At 41.9% G+C, this 23,200-nt stretch overlaps 1 protein-coding gene across 1 annotated transcript; it reads left to right on the forward strand.

The window, feature by feature from the left end:
* Positions 1–752: 752 nt before the first annotated feature.
* On the forward strand, positions 753–22,703 carry LOC110298216 (zinc finger protein 14-like). The gene is made up of 4 exons (XM_021167330.2): positions 753–876; positions 16,462–16,588; positions 16,781–16,841; positions 17,405–22,703. The coding sequence occupies exons 1-4, from the start codon at positions 874–876 to the stop codon at positions 20,697–20,699; spliced, it is 3,486 nt and encodes a 1,161-aa protein (XP_021022989.1). The 5' UTR covers positions 753–873; the 3' UTR covers positions 20,700–22,703.
* Positions 22,704–23,200: the final 497 nt, after the last annotated feature.

A 23,200-nucleotide genomic window follows, 5' to 3' on the forward strand; every position in this document is an offset into this window, starting at 1 on the left:
AATTCAACCTCTGGTTTCAACCATGCTATGGAAGCATTGTATTGCAGAGTGTTTCTGTGTTGTGTGTGTTTCTGTTCTGAGACTGGCCTTGAATTCAGCCTTGTCAGAAGCCTGCTTTTCCTGCCTCAGCCTCCCGTGTTCTGGGATTACAGGACCTAGCTAGACTGGTCTCTAAATTTGGCAGTCTTTTTACCCCCACCTCCCTTTCAAAAGTAAATAACAGGTGCGCTTAATTTTTTTTTTTTAAATCAACTTTTGGGAAAGCGAAATGGCTCAGCGAGTAAAGGTGCTTGCTTCTAAACCCTATGAATTGAGTTCGATCCCCAGGACCCACATAGTGCAAAGGGGCCATCAACTCTAGCTAATTGCCCTTCAATTTCCACTCATGCACTGTGGGACACATGTTCTTCTTCCACATTTTTCTTTTAACTAAATACATGCAATTAAAAATTTTAAATTAACCTTTTGTATAAAAATTCACGGCGATTCCTACACTAGCCATTGCGTGTAGTGGTCAGTGCGCACGCGCGACTCTAAGACGGCAGGTCCAGTTCTGGAAGGCAGGAGTAAGTTCTTAAAAGGAAAACTCCTTCACGTGTATACTCGGGGGACAAGCCACGGGCCACAAGGACCGGCTGGGCTGCCTTTGTCTCTTCGCTTCCACTCTCTCCTGTCACTCTGGCATTGCTAGCCATTCAGAGCAGCCAGACCAGCTGTCCAATAAAGGGCGCTGCCGAGCGGCGAGAGGCGGGTCCTTCGCCGCCATGCTCCGGGTTCCCCTTTAAGGCTGAGCGAGGTGCCACTTGAGCCGCGCTTGGGAGCTCCGCTGCCAGGACCTGTGGGGAGAGTGCAGTCGAGATCGGAAGCCGCGCCATGGTGAGCAAGGGGCTGCTGTCCTCAGACGGGGAGGAGAGGCGGGCTGAGACCCGGGAGCCCGTCTGGTGGAGCCTCCTTGCGGCTGGAGCGGCAGCGCTGTTCTGGGCCCCGGCTCTGGTCAGCTCCGCCCCTCGGGCCGCGCTTGCGTAGAGCGCAGAGCACCGTGGCAGGAGGCTCCGCCCCTCTCGCCTTTTCGGGTGACGTCACTTTGTTGCGGGCTCTCAGGCAGTGTTGTGAGACCAGTTCCTCTCAGTTATCTATAAGAGGTTCTGTACTTCGCATTTCATTATTTAGGTTTAGAATACACTTAGAGTTAATTTTTGTGACAGTTATAAAGTCCTTTGTTAATTTCTTACATATAGGTGTTAATTTAAGGTGGCTCACTAATATTTACTAATGAAGGAAATTCCTTGAGTTTTCTTTGTTTCTTTGTCAAAAACAGTTAACTGTATTCTTTTACCTTTATTTCCTAATTTTCTCTTTATCTTTTTATTGTGAAATAGAACATTTGTTTTGGCTTTTGAAATAGGGTCTCTCTACGAAGCCCTGGCTCCCTCGGGAGCTCTCTTTGTAGACCAGGCTGGCCTTGCACTCACAGATATCCTGCCTCTGCCTCCGGAATGCTTTGATTAAGCAACTCCGCCAGAGTAGATTGCTTTTATTATTGTAGTTTAAACAAAGTTTTACAGTCAGATGATGGTAGTGCGAGTGTGTGTGTGTGTGACCTATTCTAGTGTGCTGACTATTTTCTTTAGAGATAGACACCCATGACTCAGTCTATGCTCAAACTCGCTGTGAAACCGAGGGTAACTTTGAACTTCTGATCTTTCTTCTTTCACTCACCGCAAGAGTGAGTGAAATTCAAAAAGTGAAAGAAACTCGAAGTACAGAACCTCTTAAAGATAACGCAGAGAAACTAGACCTGCAATACTACCTGATTAAAGACTAAAGATATGTGTCAGCCATTTCTGTCTTTATGTAGTGCTTCAAAAGGAACCCAAGGCTTCTTCCTGCTCTCAGAAGGCTCTATACCAACTGTGCTACTTACCAGTCTCATGGGTTTTCCCTTCCCGCACAACCTTTATTTTTAAGATTTATGTATTTTATATGTTTGAATGTTTTGCATGCATATTACATAATGCCTAGTTCCCTCGGAGGGGAGAAGATGGCGGTCAGTCCCTTGAGCTTGAGTTGATGTTTGTGAACGCCACGAGTGCTGAGAACCCAATGGGGAAATCCCTTGCCAGAACAAGATTTCTTAACCACTTAGCTTTCTCTTTAACACAGCAGTTTTCATCCTGTGGTCAAAACCACTTTTCGAGGTCGAAAGACCCAGGGGTCTTATATCATACATGCTATATATCAGATATTTACATTATGATTCATGCAAGTAGCAAAATTACGGTTATGAAGTAGCAACAAAATAATTTTACAGTTGGGGGTCACCACAACACAAAGAACTGTGTCAAAGGGTTCCAGCTTTAGACTTTCCATACAACCTATAGAATTAGATTTGTTATTAAGTCGTTAGAACTTCTTTTTTAGATTGTGTTGAATCTACAAATCTCTAAAAATAATCACGTATATATGTGTTTGTGTGTTTGTGTGTGTAGACTGGTGGGCACACTACCAAGCATGTGTGAACATCAGAAGACAACTTTCAGGAATCAGTTCTTACATTGTGTGGACCCCAGGTGTCAAACTCAGGAATTCAGATTTGGCACCAAACACCTTTAACATGCTGAACCATCTCTTGAGGTCTCTTGAGTTCTGTGTTGAATTTATAGTTTCAATTGGGAAGTAACATAATTTTAAAGCTTTTGGTCCACAATTGGAATCTTTGCACTCATTTAACTTTTCAATTAATAATTTAAAGTTTGTGTTTATAGATCTTTATTAAAGTCATATGTATTTCTAACTCCTTTTATCTTTAGTGCTATATAAATGATGCTTTTAAATCATATACTCAGATGTTCAGTGCTGATATGCAGGAAAATGATAGGTCATTAATTAATTTTGCAATTTTGCTTTTTTTTTTTTTCTTTTTTCTTTTTTCTTAACTGAGACAGAATCTCAGCCTGTAGCTCTGAACTTTTTAGATCTGCCTGCCTTTGCCTTTCAAGTGCTTTTCTTTTTTCCTTGAATTTTTATTGGGTCTGGGGATTTTCTGTGGTCAAAGACAAAATTATATTTTTCTGCTCAATATCACCTTTTAACCTTGTCCCTGTTTTTTTTTTATTTTTTTTTAGGTTTTGTATTTTTAAGATTTTATGTTTATGAATATATGCCTAAATGTCTGTCTGTATAGATCCCCTGGAATCAAAGTTAGTATCTGGCTTCCATGTGGATTCTGGGAACTTAATTCAGATCTTTTGCAAGAGCGTCAAAGATTCTTAACCCATGGGGTTTTAGGTATTGTCTTAGTTAGGGTTTTACTGCTGTGAACAGACACCATGACCAAGGCAACTCTTATAAGGACAACATTTAATTGGGGCTGGCTTACAGGTTCAGAGGTTCAGTCCATTATCATCAAGACAGGAGTATGGCAGTGTTCAGACAGGCATGGTGCAGGAGAAGCTGAGACTTCTACATCTTCATCTGAAGGCTGCTAGCAGAATACTGGCTCCCAGGCAGCGGGGTCAAGGGTATTAAAGCCCATACCCCCCACAAGTCCACACCTACTCCAACAAGGCCACACCTCCCAACAGTGCCACTCCCTGAGCCAAGCATATACACACCATCACAGGTATCCACCAGAGAAGACTTCTTTGACGTGGGCTTAAGCCAATAGAATGCTTTTATTAGGCAGCTAATGACTACACTGGGTAGTCAGAATCCCAGTGTACCACTGAGCCTTTCTCAGGGTGTGTTTTTAAGTACAAGAAATCATCATTCTGGATTGACATACTTCAGTTAACAAGAACAGTTAGCCAGAAGTGGATCTACAGATCTAAATGTCAAGTTAGTACATTTAGAGACTTTCCCACAATTATGGACTTTGATAGGTTAAGGGTTTGTTTTCATTTGGTCTATGGGCTGAGTTTTCTGACCTGATTGATAGAGAATCATGGAGTTAGTTGTGCTAAGACCTTGGGGCCTACTAAAGCCTGGGAGCCTGTTACATTCCCCACTGAGCTTAGAGTGGTGGACTTATCCTGCTTTAAGGAGTTGAAGCTGGCCCCAGATACTAAACTGACACATAATTAGCCATCTAGATTAAGATGCAGGTCTCTGCTGTTAATCCAATCAGAATGAGAATTAAAGGTCCAGACAATACTGATAGCAGAGTAGTAGCCAGGGAAACCAAGAGAAAAGAGACTGGTATCAATTTGTTTTTGTCTTTTTCTCATTTTGATTTTTTCCCCAACGATGGCAAGATGTTTTCTATTATTCTTAATCAATGAATGCAAAATAACAGGTTTCTTCCAAAGCCATATATAGAAACTTTCCATTATCTCATGAGAAGTCTAAACCTCTTCAGTTCTCTATGTCTATTTCTGCAAGGGAATCTAACTGTTATTTTAATCAAGAAATGGAAACTTTTAATACGTTTAGGACCTGACCAACTTGTTTACTTAGTTTGGAAAGCATCAGAAGAGGCACATGTAGTCGAAACCATTAGTACATGCCTACCAAATAGTCTTGGGGGCTCAGTAATGTTGTTATCTAGACAAATTAACCCATAAGACTGAACAACAGGCATCAGAATAAGGGGAGATGCCTAGGTTAAAGGTTTTGGATATTAGACAAGTTTCAGTCCCTTGTAAGTCCTCTAACATTAATCTGGCTGTCCCCAGCCAAAATGAGCTTTGTTGGTCAAGGGACTGACAGTCTAGTTAGTTTCTATCCCTGTCTCGTATGGGGCGTAGCTAGCATTAGCATAACCAGCAATCTTGGCAGATTTCAGCCTGGGAATGATGAACTCAATCACAGGGTTCCTTCCTGTGGCATAGTCTGATACTCCAGGTTTTCCAAAGGCTAGAATCTTTCTTAATTTCCAGATTTTTAATTTTATGGCCATTGGATTACATTTTCCTATCTTGTATTTCTTGGAAGGTAGCTTCCTATCTATTCATCTCTGTGTTTTCAGTTCTTGGAATGGAAACTCTCTCGTTTTTGACAACTAGGGGACCCAGAGGTATAAGGCATGCATAGAATTGTAAACTCTGTACTCCTATCTCCAAAGATAAAACTCCTACATCTTTCCTTTCTCCAGTGCAATGAAACAACACTTAAAGTAGACCTCAATGGGGCTGGCGAGATGGCTCAGTGGTTAAGAGCGCCAACTGTTCTTCCGAAGGTCCCGAGTTCAAATCCCAGCAACCACATGGTGGCTCACAACCATCCGTAACGAAATCTGATGCCCTCTTCTGGAGTGTCTGAAGACAGCTACAGTGTACTTACATATAATAAATAAATAAATCTTAAAAAAAAAAAAAGTAGACCTCAATGAGCAGAGGTCAAGATGACTATGTGTTGCTGCTCTGTAGTCATACTAGTTGATACCTTCCCTGGATCTGTCTTTCTCACTTTCCAGGTCCAGGCTTTGAGGCCAGTGGGTATTGCACCACATTCCTGTACTCATACCAGACATACAACCCAGGAAGAGATGGAGGAGAAGGAAATGGGGAGACCCTAATTTTAATGGATCGATAGTTTGGGAGACAGTCCATTTGGCAGAGGTGTCTGTGGCTTCTGCTTTCTCATCCTGGGTGTGGTGGATCCATGGTATAATGTTAGCAACCTTCACAGCCATTGGAATGGAGAGGACCACCTTGTCTGGTTCTTTCCAAGTTGGTTTCAAGACTACTTTCAGTACCTGTTTGACTCAGACGGTATCACTGAAGTTACGGGAGAGACTGGTGGTGGACTTGGAGGTCAGCTGGGTTTCTCAGATAGTCCCATGAGTAGCCTGCATGGAGAAGTGAAGGGGGGGCCTGTAGTGAGTTGAGAAAGGAATGCATTATAAAGTCTGGTCACTAAGGGGAGAGGAGGGGAAGAGTCAGAGAGGTCTTCCAAACATAACCTCATTAGGGTTAAATCCCTCCCTATATGAGGTACAGTGGCCCCAAAGCTAAGCAAAGGGAGAATGTCTGTCTACCCTTTGTTGAACTCTAATGAGAATCTTGTTAGTGTTTCTTCATGTCCTGTTTCTTATTGTCTTAGTGTTTCCATTGCTATGAAGAGATACCGTGACCATGGCAACTCTTATAAAAGGCAAACATTTAATTGGGGCTGGCTTACATTTTCAAGGTTTAGTCCGTTATAATCATAGCAGGAAACATGGAAGCATCCAGGCAGACATGGTACGGGAGAAGGAGCTGAGAGTTCTGCATCTTGATTTGAAGGCAACTGGGAGACACTAGCTTTCATGAAGCTAGGAAGAGGGTCTCAAAGACCACCCCCACAGTGACAAACTTCCTCCAACTAGCCTACATGTCCTAACAGTACCTCTCCCTCTGGACCAAGCATATTCAAACCACCACAATTATTATTCATTTTTAACCTGCCTATCACTCTAAGGTCCACATGTACAATGAAGTTTCCAATCTGTCTCTAAAGCTTTTACGATTAATTGAGAAGTACAGGCTATGAAAGCTGGGGCATTATTGGACCCCATTGCTAGGGGGAGGCCAAATCAGAGGACCAGTTCCTGGAGGAGCTTTTAAGCTACTATTTGAACAGCTGGATACCAAAAAGATATCTATAAAAATTAGCAAGTACTTTTGTCCTCCCCAGACAGGCCAATCTCAGTGAAGTCAGTTTTCTTAAAGTTTGCCTGGGTTTTGTTCTCTTGTCCAGACCCCTTCCTGAGTCAGGGCTCTCTGTTTTGGATTTACTTGTACATACACAAATCTGGCATCTGGCTGAGACATCCTGGCTAGGCTGTTCCCTCTAGGCGTAACATATATTTGTCTCAGAAAGTTTTGTTGACCCCAGATGAGTAGCCGGTGAACTTCAGGTACCAGAGTCCTGCCAGTTATTTCTAGGAGAATCATATTTCTGTCTGGTGTCCTCCACCAACATGTGGGTAGGTATGAATTGTCCATTGCTTCTTTACCATGGAGTGTCAGGCAGCACTGGGTCGAATATCTCACCAGAATATCAATAGCACCCCTGCAACTTCTTGGTCTTAGGGCCATTTGTTGGGCAGCCAGATGGAGAACAGCAATTCATACAGGGAAGCCAAAAAGCCTCTAGGAGAGCCAAGTTCCTTTTTTTTGTTTTCCTTCCCCTTTGCTTTTAGTGTCATTTTCCCCATTGGTAAGAAGCTTACAGAATTATATTAAAGAAACTGGTTTCTCTGGCCTCTTACAAGCCCTACCAAAGATTTAATTGGCTTTTAGTCTAGGACAAAACTGGTTACTTTTCTTTGTGGCTTTTTTTTTTTCTTTTTTCTTTTCTTCCTTTGAGACAGGTCTCACTTTATAGCTCTGACTGTCCATTAACTTACTATGTAGACTAGACTGCCTGGGATTTAGAGATAGCCCTGCTTTCTCTGCAGGGATTAATGCCAGGCTTATGCAACCATGCCCAGATTTCTCTGGTGTCTTTGTATACTGAACTGCTTGGCCAATTTCTGTCCTTGATCATCATTACCACCTCTGTAGAGGTAGTAACCCTAACTGTTGGTAGGAATGGGGGCGGTGACTTGTCTGACTTTAAACTGAATTTGTTACTTTGAATGCAATGATTTGGGAGTCAATCTAAAGGATCCCAACTGTCAGGTATAGGATTTATTTTGTTTTGTTTTATTTTATTTTATTGAGAGGGGGAAGGGAGGAAGTGGGAAAGGGGGAGAGGGAGGGGGAGGGAGAGGGAGAGAGAGAGGGAGAGAGGAAGGGAGAGGGAGAGAGAGAGAAAATATTTAATCATCATTTGATTTTTATGTTAAAATAAATAGCCAGCTCATCTCTTACTGCTGTAGGTAGACACTACTGTATTGAATTGGGCCCAGATATGAAGGCTTATTTTTTTAAGCAATGTACTTTTATTCATACACATGTGTATGTATGCACATGACAAGGCCTTCCTGTGTAGCCCTGGAGGGCCTGGAATTCCCCATATAGACTAGGCTGGTCTTAAACTTCTGGAGATCCGCATGCCTTTGTCTCCCAATGCTTGGGATTACATCATGTACCACCATGTTGGGTCATTTTTTTTTTTTTTCCTTATCAAGAAGAAATTGTTAGTGAGATAGTTGTCTAAATGGCAAGTTGATCTAGACTTATGTCTATTCTAGTATCTGGGCAGTGTAACTCATTGCTCAGTTAGAAAACCAACATTTTAGACTTTGGCGAGACTTTTCTGCTGGATGCTTACAACCATGTAGGCGACCAAGATTAACTGAACTTTATTTTTTCTTTAATTGAAGCAAGGCCTCTCTGTGTAGCCTTACCTGTCCTAGAACCCAAGTTCTAGGGTTGCGGACCAGGAATTTAGAGATTTACTTGCTTCTGCCTCCTGCTGTGTCGGGATTAAAGGTGTGTACCACCATGGTCAGCTAGTTATATTTTCACTGCCAAGTCCACTCGCAGATCTGGTCCTTGGGTGGTCACTGGGGCTTGGAGTGGCCTCTGGCTCCTCTAGCCTTCCTTGCACTAGTTGTCCCCTTATGTGAGGATACGCCTTGCTTGACCATGGCTTTGCTTGGAAGCATTGAGGAAAATTTCCTCTGTGTTGACCCTTTTCTTTGTATAATGTTGCCATTCACATGCTGGGGTCTCTGTGACCTTGCTAAACAAGAGAATAAGTGACTTCTGAGAGGTACAGAATGGTTTGAGAAGTCCCACAGCCCCCTCAGAACTAACTGTTCTGACGTTGGAGAAGGGGAAATATTCCTGTGTACTTCTCTGACCACATATCAGTATAGCCTCCGTTTATGATTATTAAATACAAAGAAGTTCGGTTATACCAGTCTGGCACTTGTCACTACTGTTGTATACGGATGAAGCTTGGGCAGGACATAGGTTGACTTGGCATGCATTTTCAGTTGTAGGCAGTCTCCAGGCAGCATGGGCTTCTCATAGACAGGGTGGAGCCCTTCCCATAGCCTTCCCAAGCTTCTGTACTTTAGCTTTTCCCCCAATCCAGGAGTCCATGTGCAATTAGAACAGAGTTACATACAATTGCCTAGAAGGGATGGAAAGTTACTTAGGGTCCAGTGACCTTGCCCAGCCCATCCTTTTATGAAAAACATAGTCAGTCAGTAAGACTAGCTGTCGTGATCTTTTGATTAACACAGCTGAATTCATGAAAACCAAGAACAGTGCTGTGTGATCATAACTTGGTAAAAGAAAGTTGAGTCAGACTACATACTTAAGATGTATTCAATTAAATGTAATAAATTAGCCTTGTCTGTGCATATACTAGAATACTATGTAAGCCCCAGGTAAATTCTAAAGAATACAGAAAACAAGTCTTCATACATTTATAGAGTACATTTGCTGTTACTGTGATTTTGGTTTTGAAATTTTAGGTAGCAGACAGAAGCAGCAGATATAACAAAAGTCATTAAATTAATGTTTATTTACAATGTCCTGCAAAACTCATCCCAGGAAACCCAATTAAAACTAAGATACTGGAGTTACTCTTGAGAGATTCTAATTTTAGACAGAGGGGCCTCTCTGTTCTCTCCTTGAATAACTATTTTATTAGCCATTTTTACTGTAGATATATTTCTATTATGAGATAATAATAATTTTTGTTGAAAATAGTTCCTTAGGTATTCTCAAGAGCACAATATCTTTATTCTTGGGCTCCTTTGTTGTTCTTTCTCCCTGCTACAGAACCAGGGGCCAGACTGACTAAGGGAGGAGGCTTTGGATGGCACATTGAGACAAACATGCTTGAGTCTGAAGTCTGAGGACCAAATACCACCTCTAGAGCCAGCTTCTGTGAGCTTAACAACAAATGCAAATCTACCACTATAATGAATGCATACAGGGCATGTGTTTCTCTGTAAAACAGCCCAGTCGTTTATAGTGGGTAGGAGACTTGCTGTTGAGCTCAGTGACAGCTGGCTGGACCCAAAGCACCTGTCTGCCCTATAACTGATACAGATTTGTCTAGATGACTTTTGTCATCTATTGGGGTCATGTATTACTAACAGATATTGATAAGAAACAGAAAACATCTTATTTTTAGGGTCCTATAAGAAACAGGACAGTTAATGGGACTGGAGAGATGGCTCAGTGGTTAAGAGCACTTCCGGACCCAAGTTCAATTTCTATTTTTTTTTTTTCCGAGACAGGGTTTCTCTGTATAGCGCTGGCTGTCCTGGAACTCACTCTGTAGACCAGGATGGCCTCGAACTCAGAAATCCGCCTGCCTCTGTCTCCCAAGTGCTGGGACTAAAGGTGTGCGCCACCACGCCCACTCCTTACCAGCTACTATTACAGATACTGGCCAGTGAGCAAGATGCAGTCACAGGGCTGAGCCATTCTGGTGTGCGAGGTAACCATGAAGCAAATACACAAAGAAACATATGTGATGTCATAAGCCAGGAGTGTCTTTTTTTTTTAAAGATTTATTATTATTATACATAAGTACACTGTAGCTGACTTCAGACACATTAGAAGAGGGCATCAGATCTCATTACGGATGGTTGTGAGCTATCATGTGGTTGCTGGGATTTGAACTCAGGACCTCTGAGCCATCTCGCCAGCCCCCCAAGTTTAATTTCAAGCACCTACTTGATGTTTCACAGCAAGGTATCTCCAATCCAAGGAGGTCTGATGCCCTCTTCTGGTGTCACTGAACAGTGAACACACAGGATGCATAGGTATAAATTCACATAAAACTTAGCACAAACAAAAATATTTGAATTTAAAGGGTCATCCTATGATATCTTTAAATGTTATAAGGTCATGGGTACATGGCAGAACACATGATTGAGGAGGTCAGGCCAAAAGAAGTGTTTGCTTTTACTAATGGTTAACCTGAGACACTCTCTAGCTAGAACTGGTGTGATTAACTGTTTGGAAGCCTTCTTATTGATTTTTTTAAATGTGTCTACAGACAATGTGAAAAATTTAATGTCTTAGTTAGGATTACCTTTGCTGTGACAAAACACCGGGACCAAAAGACTTCCATGTCAGTGTTCATCATCAAAGGAAGTCCAAGCAGGGTCCTGATGCAGGAGGCAGGAGGCAGGAGCTGATGCAGAGGCTGTAGAAGGGTGCTCCTTCCTATCTTGCTCCTCTTGGCTTGCTCATCCTGCTTTCTTATAGTATCTGGGACTACCAGCCCAGGGATGGTCCTACCTGCAGTGGGCTGGGCCCTCTCATATCACTAAGACAACGAATACAGGCTTGTGTACTGCCTCAGCGGCATCATTATTATTGAGGCATTTTCTCAATTGAAGCTTCCTCTGATGAATCTAGCTTATATCAAGTTGTCAAAAAGCTTGCCAGCATACATAGTAAATACTTTTCCTCTAATAAAGAGGTCAAATTATAGGGCAATCTCATACTCTTCTTTTGTTTAATTGAGGGCATCTTTTATCTCTATTTATAGACAGGCTATTCGATGGAAGAAATCCCACTCGGTAAGGACACAGCTTCAGGGAGCCTTTGCTGTAAAACAGAAGAAGACACAGAGGGATGTCTTCCAGGTCTTCTTGGTTGCCCTTCTTAGAGCATTGCCTGGAGGGTTTTTTTTTTTTTTTTTTTTTTTTTTTTTAGCTCTAGTTCCTTTTCTCAGAAACTCATGAGCAAACGAGGTATCTATTAGATTGGTTGATTCTTCACCATCAACTTGACAGCATCTGGAATTAACTAAAACCCAAATGGCTGAGCACATCTGTGAAGGGTTTTGTTTCTCTGAGATGGGAGGATCCACCTTTGATCTCAGTCACGCTGTCCGCCTGTAGCCTCTATAAAGAACATGGAAGAAGGAAGCTTGTGTTTTCTTTGCCTGCTTGCTCTCAGTCTTGCTAGCTAGCAAGTCTATACCTTGACTAGCATTAGAGCCTACTTGGGGATTCAGGTATATATTATAGACCATCTGAGACATCCAGCCTTGTGAACTGAACAACTACTGGATTATTGGACCTTCTGTTGGTCGACAGCCATGGTTGGAATATAGGTGTGTATGTGTGTGTGTTTGTGTGTGTATATACAAACATACATATATATACATATATACATACATATACATACATACATACATATATTTTTTTCCTTTAAATTCTGATCCTCCAGAGCAGTAATTCTCAGCCTTCCTAATGCTGTGACCATTTAATATAGTTTATTATGTTGTGGTGACCCCCAACCTTAAGATAATTTTTGTTGCCACTTAATAACTGTAATTTTGCTACTGTTTCTAATCCTAATGTAAATATCTGTGTTTCCTGATGATCTTAAGTGACCCATTTGAGAGGGTCGTCTAATCCTAAAGAGGTTGAAGTCCACAGGTTGAGAACTACTGCTCTAAAGAACCTTGACTGATAGTTGAGTTTTTACTGCTTTGGTCCTGGGTTTCCGTCTTCATTATATCATGGCACGAAGAAGACCATCTGTTTGGAAATGTTCACTTTTATAAAGAGGACCCTTTAGTACCCTGAAACTTAAAGTGGGGGGCAGGCATGGTAGAGCATGCCCTTAATCCTACTTTTCAGAGACTGAGGCCAGCCTGGTCTACGTAGCAAGCTCCAGGATAGACAATTCTACATAGAGAGACCCTGCCTCAAAACAAACAAACAAAAAAATGTCCTCTGGATTTAGGTTTGACCTCCCCTCAGCTACTAAGCACAAGCTGTTGTCAGAAGAACCCGTGAAGAAAGAAGGAGTGGGGAAGTATGTCCAATCCATAGGTGCACAGGAGAAACTAGAAAGGAGAATGTGACCCTCGCTCTATTTTATCCCACTTATGCAAGGCCTGAGCTGAGATCACATGGACCTGTGACTCTGAGTTATCTGGAGTGTTGGGGGCCCTATGTGACCCCTGCCTTTGTTGGACATAGGACTCTGAGTTAGAAATGCCCTATAGGCCTCTGGAGCCACTAACTATTTTAAGTGGCCCTGGAATTTGGATGTGAGGCTTTCCCTAGTAGGAGAATCAATTACCTTGATAGAATGAGAAAACAATGAAAAGCTGTCCCATGGGTATAACGTGGGATATGAAGTGTGCTGCCTGGTTTTGTCATTCATGCCAGTAAGGATGACTGAGGACTAAAATGGTAAGCCAGAGAAGTTAGTCAGGGGAAGCAGTGTAGCTCATGAATTGGCAGTATGGGCATAACCTTTGCCACACCTAGAGTTATCCTAGGTTCGTCATAGACATGGAAAACGTGGGAACTTCTACAACCTCAGTACCAGAATTAGTGGCATTTGTTGGTTTTCAAGTTTGACCTGAGCATGAAGTCTTTTTAGTTTTTATTCTTTTAAAACTTCAGATGGCCCATCCCATTCTGAAGGAGAGGAAATGTTCTGCTCCCAGTACCCTCCAATTTAGGTGTGGGACATGGGCTCCTAGGACACTTCTTAGCAGGCATCTTGGAGTATTCATGGCTGGAATGCACCAGTTGTCCACAGGTATAATAGGAATGGCTCATTTATTCCAAAGGTGGGATAGTTCCCTTCTCCTGAGCAGGGTGACTTTTAAATGGAACTTTTTTTTTTTTAAATGAAGGAGTAAATTTTGTTAACAATTTATTTATTTCTTATTTTATGTGCACTGGTGTTTTGCCTGCACATATGCCTTTATCAGGGTGTCAGATCCCTTGGAACTGGAGTCACAGACAGTTGTGAGCTGCCACGTGGGTGCTGTGAATTTAACCCAGTTACTCTGGAAGAGCAGCCCATGCCCTTATCACTGAGTCACCTCTTCACCCCTAGTCGGAACTTTAATTGCCTGTGACTGGTGAGAAATGTGAAGATCATCCATCCCTAGTCTGCTCTGCTTCTCAGGTCTTTCAGTTATCACTGACCTAGGCTCCAGGCCAGTGAACCGTGAATCCAAAGAGTTAGAGACTGAGGCTTGTAAGTTCTTTACTTCCCGAGTCTTAATGAGCCTCCATCTAGAACGGAATGTTTAAATTGAATTTTTCTTATTTTCTGTATTTTAAGTGGAATATTATTTATTCTTTTACAACTTTGTAAGTGTAAAACATTATATGTACCCCAAGTCCTTCCTACTCCCTCCAGGCACCCCCAACTCTTCCCTGTCATTCCTCACAGGAACCCTCAATGTGTCACACTTCCTCCTTTGTGTTCTCTCTCTCTCTCTCTCTCTCTCTCTCTCTCTCTCTCTCTCTCTCTGTTAATAACCTACTGAATCCAATTACTATTGCACTTATAACTTCAGTGAATAAGTGTAGTGACTGTGTCAAAGATAGCATTTGACAGTTCTCTTCAGCACCCTTCCAGCTCCTGTATTCTTTCCATCCCTCCATGATGTTCTGTGGGCTTGAGGGAAGTTGACATAGAAATCCTGTCTAGGCTTAGGCTGACCACTGCTGAGGGAAGCTTCTCTGGCCAAGATTGCCGGCAGAGTTAATTTATAGGTATAATTATGAATATTTAAAGCAATCTTACAATATGATTTCTAGCAAAACAACAAGAACTTCCTCTCCAGGGCCCGTAACATCCTGAGCTAAGAGTGTTGGATCAGGTTTACATTTGAGTCTGAATTTCTGTGGGATAGGCCACAAACCCAATTCAGAAGCCCAGGTTACATACTTTCTTTGATAAGAGTTAACCTTGGTCATGGTGTCTCTTCACAGCAATAGAACAGTAAATAAGACAGTCCTGAGGTAAGCCATTCATATATGGAATGTTCACACACACAATAAAAATAACTTACCAAGACATAAGGAAGCAAAGAATGTGTTGAAATACTTCATGGAAGCAGCGGGTGAGATCCCAGAGAGGGGAGGGGAGGGCACCAATGGAAAGAAGTGGAGGTCTTTTGCTAAGAGTCAAAGGGAGGCAGAGACAGCAGTTCCCTGTGATTTAGTGACACTGACTTCCTCTTTCCCCTCTCTCCCTCCCTCCTGAGATACGGATCTTTACAGGACAGCTTTGAGATCCTGGACCAAGTGGTTATAAATCTCAGGTTTCCCAGCAGCTGACTACAACAAATAGCACACCCTGCTACTTTGAGTTCTTGTAAAAACATGTGTTATCTAGTTGTTCTCTTTCCTTTGACCTCTACTGAATAGACATTAAAAACTTGCTCTCTATTAGTTCAAGACTCAGGGAACATGACTGGAGAGGGATCATAAAGACTGAAGGAGCCAGAGTATGGAAGAGTGCTGTGAAGTGCTGTCTTCTGCCTATGACACGGAGTCAGGAACTCACAGCATTTATGGTTACTTGCACAAGATCCGCACACAATCAAGCCCATCAATAATGCTCGCATAAAATCACCAGCTAATGAGACTCAGCTCCTCTCTTGGGAGCTATCAGCAATTGATAGCTGCCAATGGAAGAGATTACGTTTTCCTTTGGGTGTATGGCTGCTAGGAGGTTGTTGGCATGCATGCAGGTAGAACTCATTGAACTTCGTGGGTAATAAAAGCAAATGTAGAAGCAAGGGTCTGGAGAAGTGGCTTAGTGGTTAAGAACGTTTGTTGCTCTTGCAGAGGACTCGGGTACGGTTCCCAGTATTCACAGGGTAGCTGTCCTGACCCAGTTCCAGGGGCTCTTATGCCTCCTCTGGGTTCTCCAGGTACCACATATGTGGTACATAGACATATATGCGAGCAAAACAACCATACGCATAAATCTTTAAAAACAAAACAAATGGAGAGAACGTGAAGATGGGGGAGGGCATGTGCTAGGGTACAGAGGGAATGGAGGAGGAGGAGGGTGGGGGTAAATGTGAGCAATGCATACAAACAATGTGTATAAATACTTATTTGCAAAATTATCAGAGAACACATGAAAAGTTTAAAAGCTCTCCTCTTGTGGTCATTGTTATTTCTCACATTGACTGCTTTATTAAGTCTGGGTGAGTGTGAACTGCTTTCAGGATTTTAATATTTCCCTTGCTATAGTCACATAGCACGGGTTCCCCATATAACAAGTTTTGACAACTTGTGTGACATTCGTTAGGCTTATTACCCTACACGTACTGTGGGGATGGATTCTTTCCTTATTGCGGTGTATGGCACATTTCAGAAAACCCACAAGGGTTCAGAAAATGCCGAATGATTCCCGGAATCATTTAGACTGAGTGACTACGATTGCCGTTTATACTGGTAATGCCTCCTACAGCCTCAGGTGCATGTATCTGAGTAAAGCTACTCTTTGGGCCAAGGAGACACGGTCTTTTGACTGTAGTCTTTTTTTGTCCGTCATTCAGTAGGATTTTGTTATCACAGGTGCGAGATAATCCATTCTAGATAGAGAAATAGACGCGGCCCCAGTAGAACACTCCAGCCACTGGTTTCGTAATGAGAGGAGAGTGTTAGTTCACTATTTTGGCAATTTCCTATCTGAACATGTCAATCTTAGCATTAGAACGATCTGCCACTAAATAAAAGTTTGGAGACTGCAGAATTATATGAACATTTTATCAATTATACACAGCACTGTTGGTTTCACCCATTTTCTCATGTCTGCATATGGGATATTTTAGGACTTGGTGACCTTTGAGGATGTGGCTCTGAACTTCACCCAGGAAGAGTGGGCTTTGCTGGATCCTTCTCAGAAGAACCTATACATTAAAGTGATGCTGGAGACCTGCAGTAACCTTGCTTCTGTGGGTAAGAGTTTTGATGGTCCTTTACTTTGTCAATTGGACAAGTGTTTCTTCATTCTGTAATTTGGAATATGGAAAGGGAAGAATTATGTGACTACATCAGGTATGGGTACAATGTGCATCAAGCCTAGGAACTTAGAGTTTTTTGTAGTTTCTGGCCATTGGTAATATTTTTTTTTCTGGATCTACATTTTAGGAATCAAATCAGAATATCAGACCATTGAAGACCAGTATAAACAACCTGGGAAAAATATAAGGTAAATTACATGTATTAGCTGGGGGGAAAATATCTTTTGCGAGAATCTTAATATGTTATGAAAACTTATGAACAAGTTAGCAAGGCAAACACAAATTTAAATTATTCACCATTATAAAAATTTTACAAAAATATGTGATTCCATGTAAGAAAGCTGTCCAGATTTGAAAACAGTTCACTTGGAAAAAGTACTGAGAAACATGCATGTATGATCTTTGCTGTTTTGGGAGTAGCTTGAAAAGCAGTGTTGCAGTATCACCAATCTATTTAGTTAGAGAATATTTAAATATTGCAGATGGCATACACTTTCTCTGATTTAGGCAATGGTGGGAGACTAAGACCTACCAGTAGCTAAATGATCATCAGTACAGCAACCATTAGTAATATCCCTGCCCGTGTTTACAGCCATCAAATGCTAGGTTTGGTCTGTGAGGATAAAGAAGGCGATGCATTTGGAGAAAACTCTAAGACATCAAATATCAATAGAAGTCTAGAAATTTCTGCTCAAGTGAAACTATGTGACTGTAGTTTGTGTGTTTTCACGTCTCATTCATCCTGCAATAGGGACATCATAACCCGCTCCGGATACACTCCATACGAACTTGAGGACTGTGGGGAGAAGCCATATCACTCCAGTTCTCTCACAACCATTCACATATACATGGGACTCCACACTGTGAGCGGAGCGTATGGATATGAAGTGTACTCAAAACCCATGGGTGCTCCAAGTTCATGTGGCACTGGTGAGCAAATTCAGAGTGGTGAGCAGCCCCATGGATATACTATAAACAAAACAGCCTTTATTTGTCCCAGCTCATTCTGCAGCAGTGGAGGAGATGACACTGAAGAAAACCCCTCTGAATGTAAACCAGGTGGTACAACCCTGAGTCCTTTCAATTACCCGCCGTTTTGCAGTGGAACTCATAATGGAGGAAAGCATGTTGACTGGTCACAGTGTGTTAAGGCTTTCAGATGTTACCGTTCCCTTCAGAGACATGAAAGAATGTGTGCTGGGGAAAAACCCTATGAATGTAAACAGTGTGGTAAGTCATTCGTTTACCCCTATTTACTTAAAATGCATGAAAGGCATCATACGGGAGAGAAGCCTTATAAGTGTAAGACATGTGGTAAGGCATTTCTTTGTTCTTCTTTCCTGCAAAGACATAAAAGAACTCATACAGGAGAAAAAGCCTATAAATGTAAGCAGTGTGCTAAGCCCTTTAGACGTCTCAGTAATCTTCAGGTCCACGAGAGAACTCATACTGGGGAGAAACCCTATGAGTGTAGAGAGTGTGGTAAAGCTCTGAGAAGCCACAGTTCCCTTCAAAGACATAAAATAGCCCACGCTGGGAAGAAACCCTACGAATGTAAGCAGTGTGGTAAGTCCTTCATTTATCCCTACTTACTTCAAACCCACGAAAGATCCCATACTGGAGAGAAGCCCTACAAATGTCACCTATGCAGTAAAGCCTTTCGTTGTTCCTCTTTCCTGCAAAGACATGAAAGAACTCACACCGGGGGAAAACCCTACGAGTGTAAGCAGTGTGGTAAGGCTTTCAAAGGGCACAGCTCCCTTCGCTTGCATACAAGGTCTCACGGCGGGGAGAAACCATATAAATGTAATCTATGTAGTAAAGCTTTCCTGTGCCCCTCTTTCCTCCGAAGACACGAAAGAATTCATACTAGGGAACGGCCCTACGAATGCAGGAAGTGCAACAAAGCCTTCCGAGGTCAGAGTTCTCTTCAGTTACATGAACGATCTCATACCGGAGAGAAACCCTATAAATGTAAGATCTGTAGTAAAACCTTTCTATGCTCCTCCTTCCTCCAAAGACATGAAAGGATTCACTGTGAGGAAAAGCCCTATGTATGTAAACAGTCTGGGAAAGACCTTAAAGATAGAAGTTCCTTTCAACGACAGAAAGTGTCTCATGCTGGCGAAAAGCCTTATGAGTGTAAGCAGTGTGGTAAGTCCTTCGTTTACCCATGTTTACTTCAAGTTCACATCAGAACCCACACTGGTGAGAAACCCTATGGGTGTAAACAGTGTGACAAGGCTTTCAGAAGTCTCAGTTACCTTCGTATACATGAAGGAAGTCACACCGAGGAAAAGCCCTATGAATGTAAAGAGTGCGGTAAAACCCTCAGTTGCTCCAGCGCCCTGCAGTTACACACGCGGACACACACGGGAGAGAAGCCCTACGTGTGTCAACAGTGTGGGAAAGCCTTCAGGGGATTCAGTTACCTTCGAGTCCACGAAAGGACCCACACTGAAGACAAGCCCTACGAGTGCAAGCAGTGTGGGAAAATTCTCAGCTGCTCGAGTTCCCTTCAACTGCACGAAAGAACCCACACTGGGGAGAAACCTTACGCGTGTAACCAGTGCGGGAAAGCCTTCAGAGGTCTCAGCCGGCTCCGAGTCCACGAGATAATCCATACCGGTGAAAAACCCCACGAATGTAAACTCTGCGGGAAAGCTTTCCGGTATCGGAGTTTACTTCGGGTCCACGAAAGGACCCACACAGGTGAAAAACCCTATGCTTGTAAACAATGCAGCAAAGCCTTCAAAAGCCTCAGTAACCTTCGAATACACGAGAAGACTCACAGTGGGTTCTATGAGTGTAAGCAGTGTGGCAAAACCCTCAGTTCTTCCAACTCCCTCCAAGTACACGAAAGGGTCCACAGTGGAGAAAAATCGCAGGCGTGTAAGCAGTGCGGCAAAACCTTCCGCCGGCTCAGTAATCTCCAGGTCCATGAAAAAACTCACGTCGAAGGGAAGCCCTACGAGTGCAAGCAATGCGCTAAGTCCTTCCTTTATCAGTATTTACTCGAAAAGCATGAGAAGTCTCACACTGCAGAAAAGCCCTATAAATGCATGATCTGCAGTAAAGCCTTTATCTGTGCCTCTTTCCTTCAACGGCACGAAAGGATTCATAGCGCAGTAAAACCCTATGAGTGTGTACAGTGTGGCAAAGCATTCAAAGGCCTCAGTTCCCTTCAGCTACACGAAAGAGCCCACGCTAGAGAAAAGCATTATGACTGTACACAGTGTGGTAAAACCTTCAGATGTCACAGTCTCCTCCAGGCGCATGAGAGAACCCATACCGGTGAAAAACCCTTCGAGTGTGCAGAGTGTGGCAAAACCTTCAAAAGTGCGGGTTACCTTCGAATACATGAAAAAACTCACAGTGGTTTCTATGAGTGTAAGCAGTGCGGTAAGATTCTCAGCTGTTCAAGTTCTCTTCAGTTACATGAAAGAACCCACACTGGAGAAAAACCCTACGAATGTAAGCAATGTGGTAAGGCCTTCAGAAGTCAGAGTTCCCTTAGAAGACACGAAAGGATTCACGCCGGAGAGAAACCCTACGAATGCAAGCAGTGTGGTAAGTCCTTCATTTATCCATGCTACCTTCAAATGCACGAGAGATCTCACACCGGAGAGAATCTCTATAAATGTAAAATATGTAGTAAAGCCTTTCTTTATCCCTGTTTCCTTCAAATGCATGAAAGAACTCACACTGGCGAAAAACCTTATAAATGCAAGCAATGTGCTAAAGCCTTCCGAAGTCATAGTTCCCTTCAAATGCATGAAAAAACGCATACAGGAGACAGATCCTATGAATGCAAGCAGTGCGGGAAAGTCTTGATAAGTCATAGCTCTCTTCAGAGGCATAAAATAGCTCATGCCGGGAGAAAACATTACGAATGTAAACAGTGTGGTAAGTCCTTCGCGTATCCATATTTACTTCAAACTCATGAACGATCTCACACTGGAGAGAAGCCCTATGAGTGCAAGAACTGCAGGAAAGCCTTTACTTGTCACCGTTCCCTTCAGAGACACGGAAAAACACACACCTGAGGGAAAGGCTCTGTAAATGCAGACAAACGTGCAGACAAACTGGATTAGACTATCTAGTTCTCTTCAAATGTGTGGAAGTACTGGGAAAAAGAGCTAATGAATGTAAAACAAATGCTGAAGTTTGTTGCTGTTGTTATTGCTGCAGTTTGCTATGGAAAGTTTAGAAGGATTCATGGGGGGCGGGGTGCCCTTGAATCTAAGAGACGTGCTAAGACCCTCAGTTCCATTTGAAGACGTGAAACTACCTGGTGTTAAAACTCAGAATGGCATATGGTATTTCATTTCTTAGATCTACTCAGATACATAAGCTAATGAAGGTAGTCACTTGGGAAGTAAGGCTTGTATTTTAATAATACTAAAAATCATGTGATAACTCTGATTAGGGGATCTTACAAATTTATGTGTGTTGAAATGTTGAAGCAAAACATGCTAAAAGCTTTATAACATGAATAAAAAGCTGTGCAGTTTATGAATGTATGGTGGTTTCCAGTGATTTGCATTTGAAGACATTCCCAGCTGCCCCTGTAGATCAGGCCTGTACTCTTGGGTACTCTGGTTTGCTGCAGCTGATAGCAAGTTCCGGGCCAGCCCAGACAACTTAGTGAGACCAGTCTCAATAAAAAATTGGAAAGAAAACCAAAGCCACTCATTAATTGAGCTCTGGTCTCCCAGTGTAATTTCTAGTCCTAGCATAAGAGAAATGAGAAGGCTCCTAGGTGTTTCCATTTCTTTTACAGGAAAACACTGAGATGAAAGTTTCCTAAGTGTAGACATGAACTTTAACTGCAGAAATAGTTGATGCCGATTGCTAGACAATTTCTTAATTACCATAGATGAACCTTATAGTGTAGCCCACCATACACTTATGCTACATGGTATCAGTACTCCACTAGTCTGTGGAATGTCGCTTCATTGTATATTTTAGGCATGGTACCAACAAATATGTATCAAACAAACATTTGGCATGAAAGTAAATGCTGTATCTATGAAGAGTACTTACTGTGAGTGGAGTTTTGAGGACTAGATTTTATTCAGTCAGAGACTTAGGTGAATATAAACTCCTAGGACACATTAATCTACTGTAAAGTATCAATACTATAGACTTAGTTTATTGTATATTGATGTTTTCCTAAATAATAAACTGACTTAAAGCTTTATACAGTGTGTATAATTTTAATACTTTTGATTTTTGTGAAAACAGTGCTTAAAATGTAGCCATTTTATGATTGTTTAAAACTATTTCTTTGTATGCATATTCTATATATTTTTTGCATTATAGATATGTTTTTAAAAACATTGTGAAAACCAGCTGTCACCTAGAACAGAGGCAGGAGGTTGGTATAGCTTTCACATCTATATGTGCACGGATTCTCATGTGCTCCCACACCACTCCCCTACGTTGTATCGTATGATCAACTGCACCTTCCTTTGTTCTGATCATATGACATTGGCATTGCATGGATGTCATCCCATGCAATGCCTACTAACAGCTCCTTGAAGCACCTCAGCTCACACGCAAGACTTGCTGAATGTTGCAAACTGAAGTACTTTTACTAAATAACCAGACTTTCCGACTCTTATGGAAATAATGATTTAGTTGTGGAAAACAGACCTTTCTGTTTTTCCAGTGTCATTCATCAGCATGTAAGCACTAGATTAATTTATCTTTGCATTATACTGTATAGTAGAGTTTACCTTTAAAAGTTGCCTGAGATACTGACTTGTATTTTATTGAAAAAGAATCATCCAATAGTTATGGGGTTTCAATAAAGAAAAATATTTTAACAACTTATGAAATGGTCCTGTCTGTATTTCTGCCTAGTATTTTATATGATGCTCTTTATATTTTTCCAAGTATAAAACCAAAGTATCAACTCTGAAAAACATTGATTCCCTGCTCACTGCATTATCAAATACTCAGCTAAGACCTACTCTTTTATGTAAAAATAAGTATGCCTATTTTATTAATGTACAAGCTTAACTTTCATAATAAATGATAAAATTGTCTAGTTACCAAATTGTTTTTAAGTAGATTTCTTTGATTTGTGAAAAGTAAATGTTTCATTTGAACACCCACTTCATAAAACCTGTCTACTGAGGGATGCATTACAGTTTCTCACACAAAGGGAGTCACGAATAAAATAAAACCAAAACTGAATTAGTCCAGTGGTTTACAGCTTATGGCACTGTTTTGGGCCTTTACAAACCTTTGGCAAGTGTGGCCTCCCTGGAGGAACTAGGTTCATGAAAATCAGGCTTTCAGAATTACAACCATGACCCAGTTCTTGGATTTCTTTCTCTGTCCTTTTACTATCAAGGTGAGAAGCTGCAGGCATGCAGTCTGGCTACTATGGGAACTTTGTCATCTTGTTTTCATGGCATGATAGGCTGCATCACCTTAACCATGTCAAAACAGATTTCCAAATTCCATCAGTGTGGTATTTTATGGCACTGGGGGTGGCGTGGGGGTAGGGAGAGAGAGAGAGAGAGAGAGAGAGAGA

Source organism: Mus caroli, chromosome 7 (assembly GCF_900094665.2).
Source record: "Mus caroli chromosome 7, CAROLI_EIJ_v1.1, whole genome shotgun sequence".
In the NCBI taxonomy this organism is placed as follows: Eukaryota; Metazoa; Chordata; class Mammalia; order Rodentia; family Muridae; genus Mus; species Mus caroli.

Coding starts and splice junctions, on each gene's coding strand:
- LOC110298216 (XM_021167330.2), top strand. Junction 16,589..16,780: donor CAGTAACCTTGCTTCTGTGG/GTAAGAGTTTTG, acceptor TCTACATTTTAG/GAATCAAATCAGAATATCAG. Junction 16,842..17,404: donor CAACCTGGGAAAAATATAAG/GTAAATTACATG, acceptor ATCCTGCAATAG/GGACATCATAACCCGCTCCG.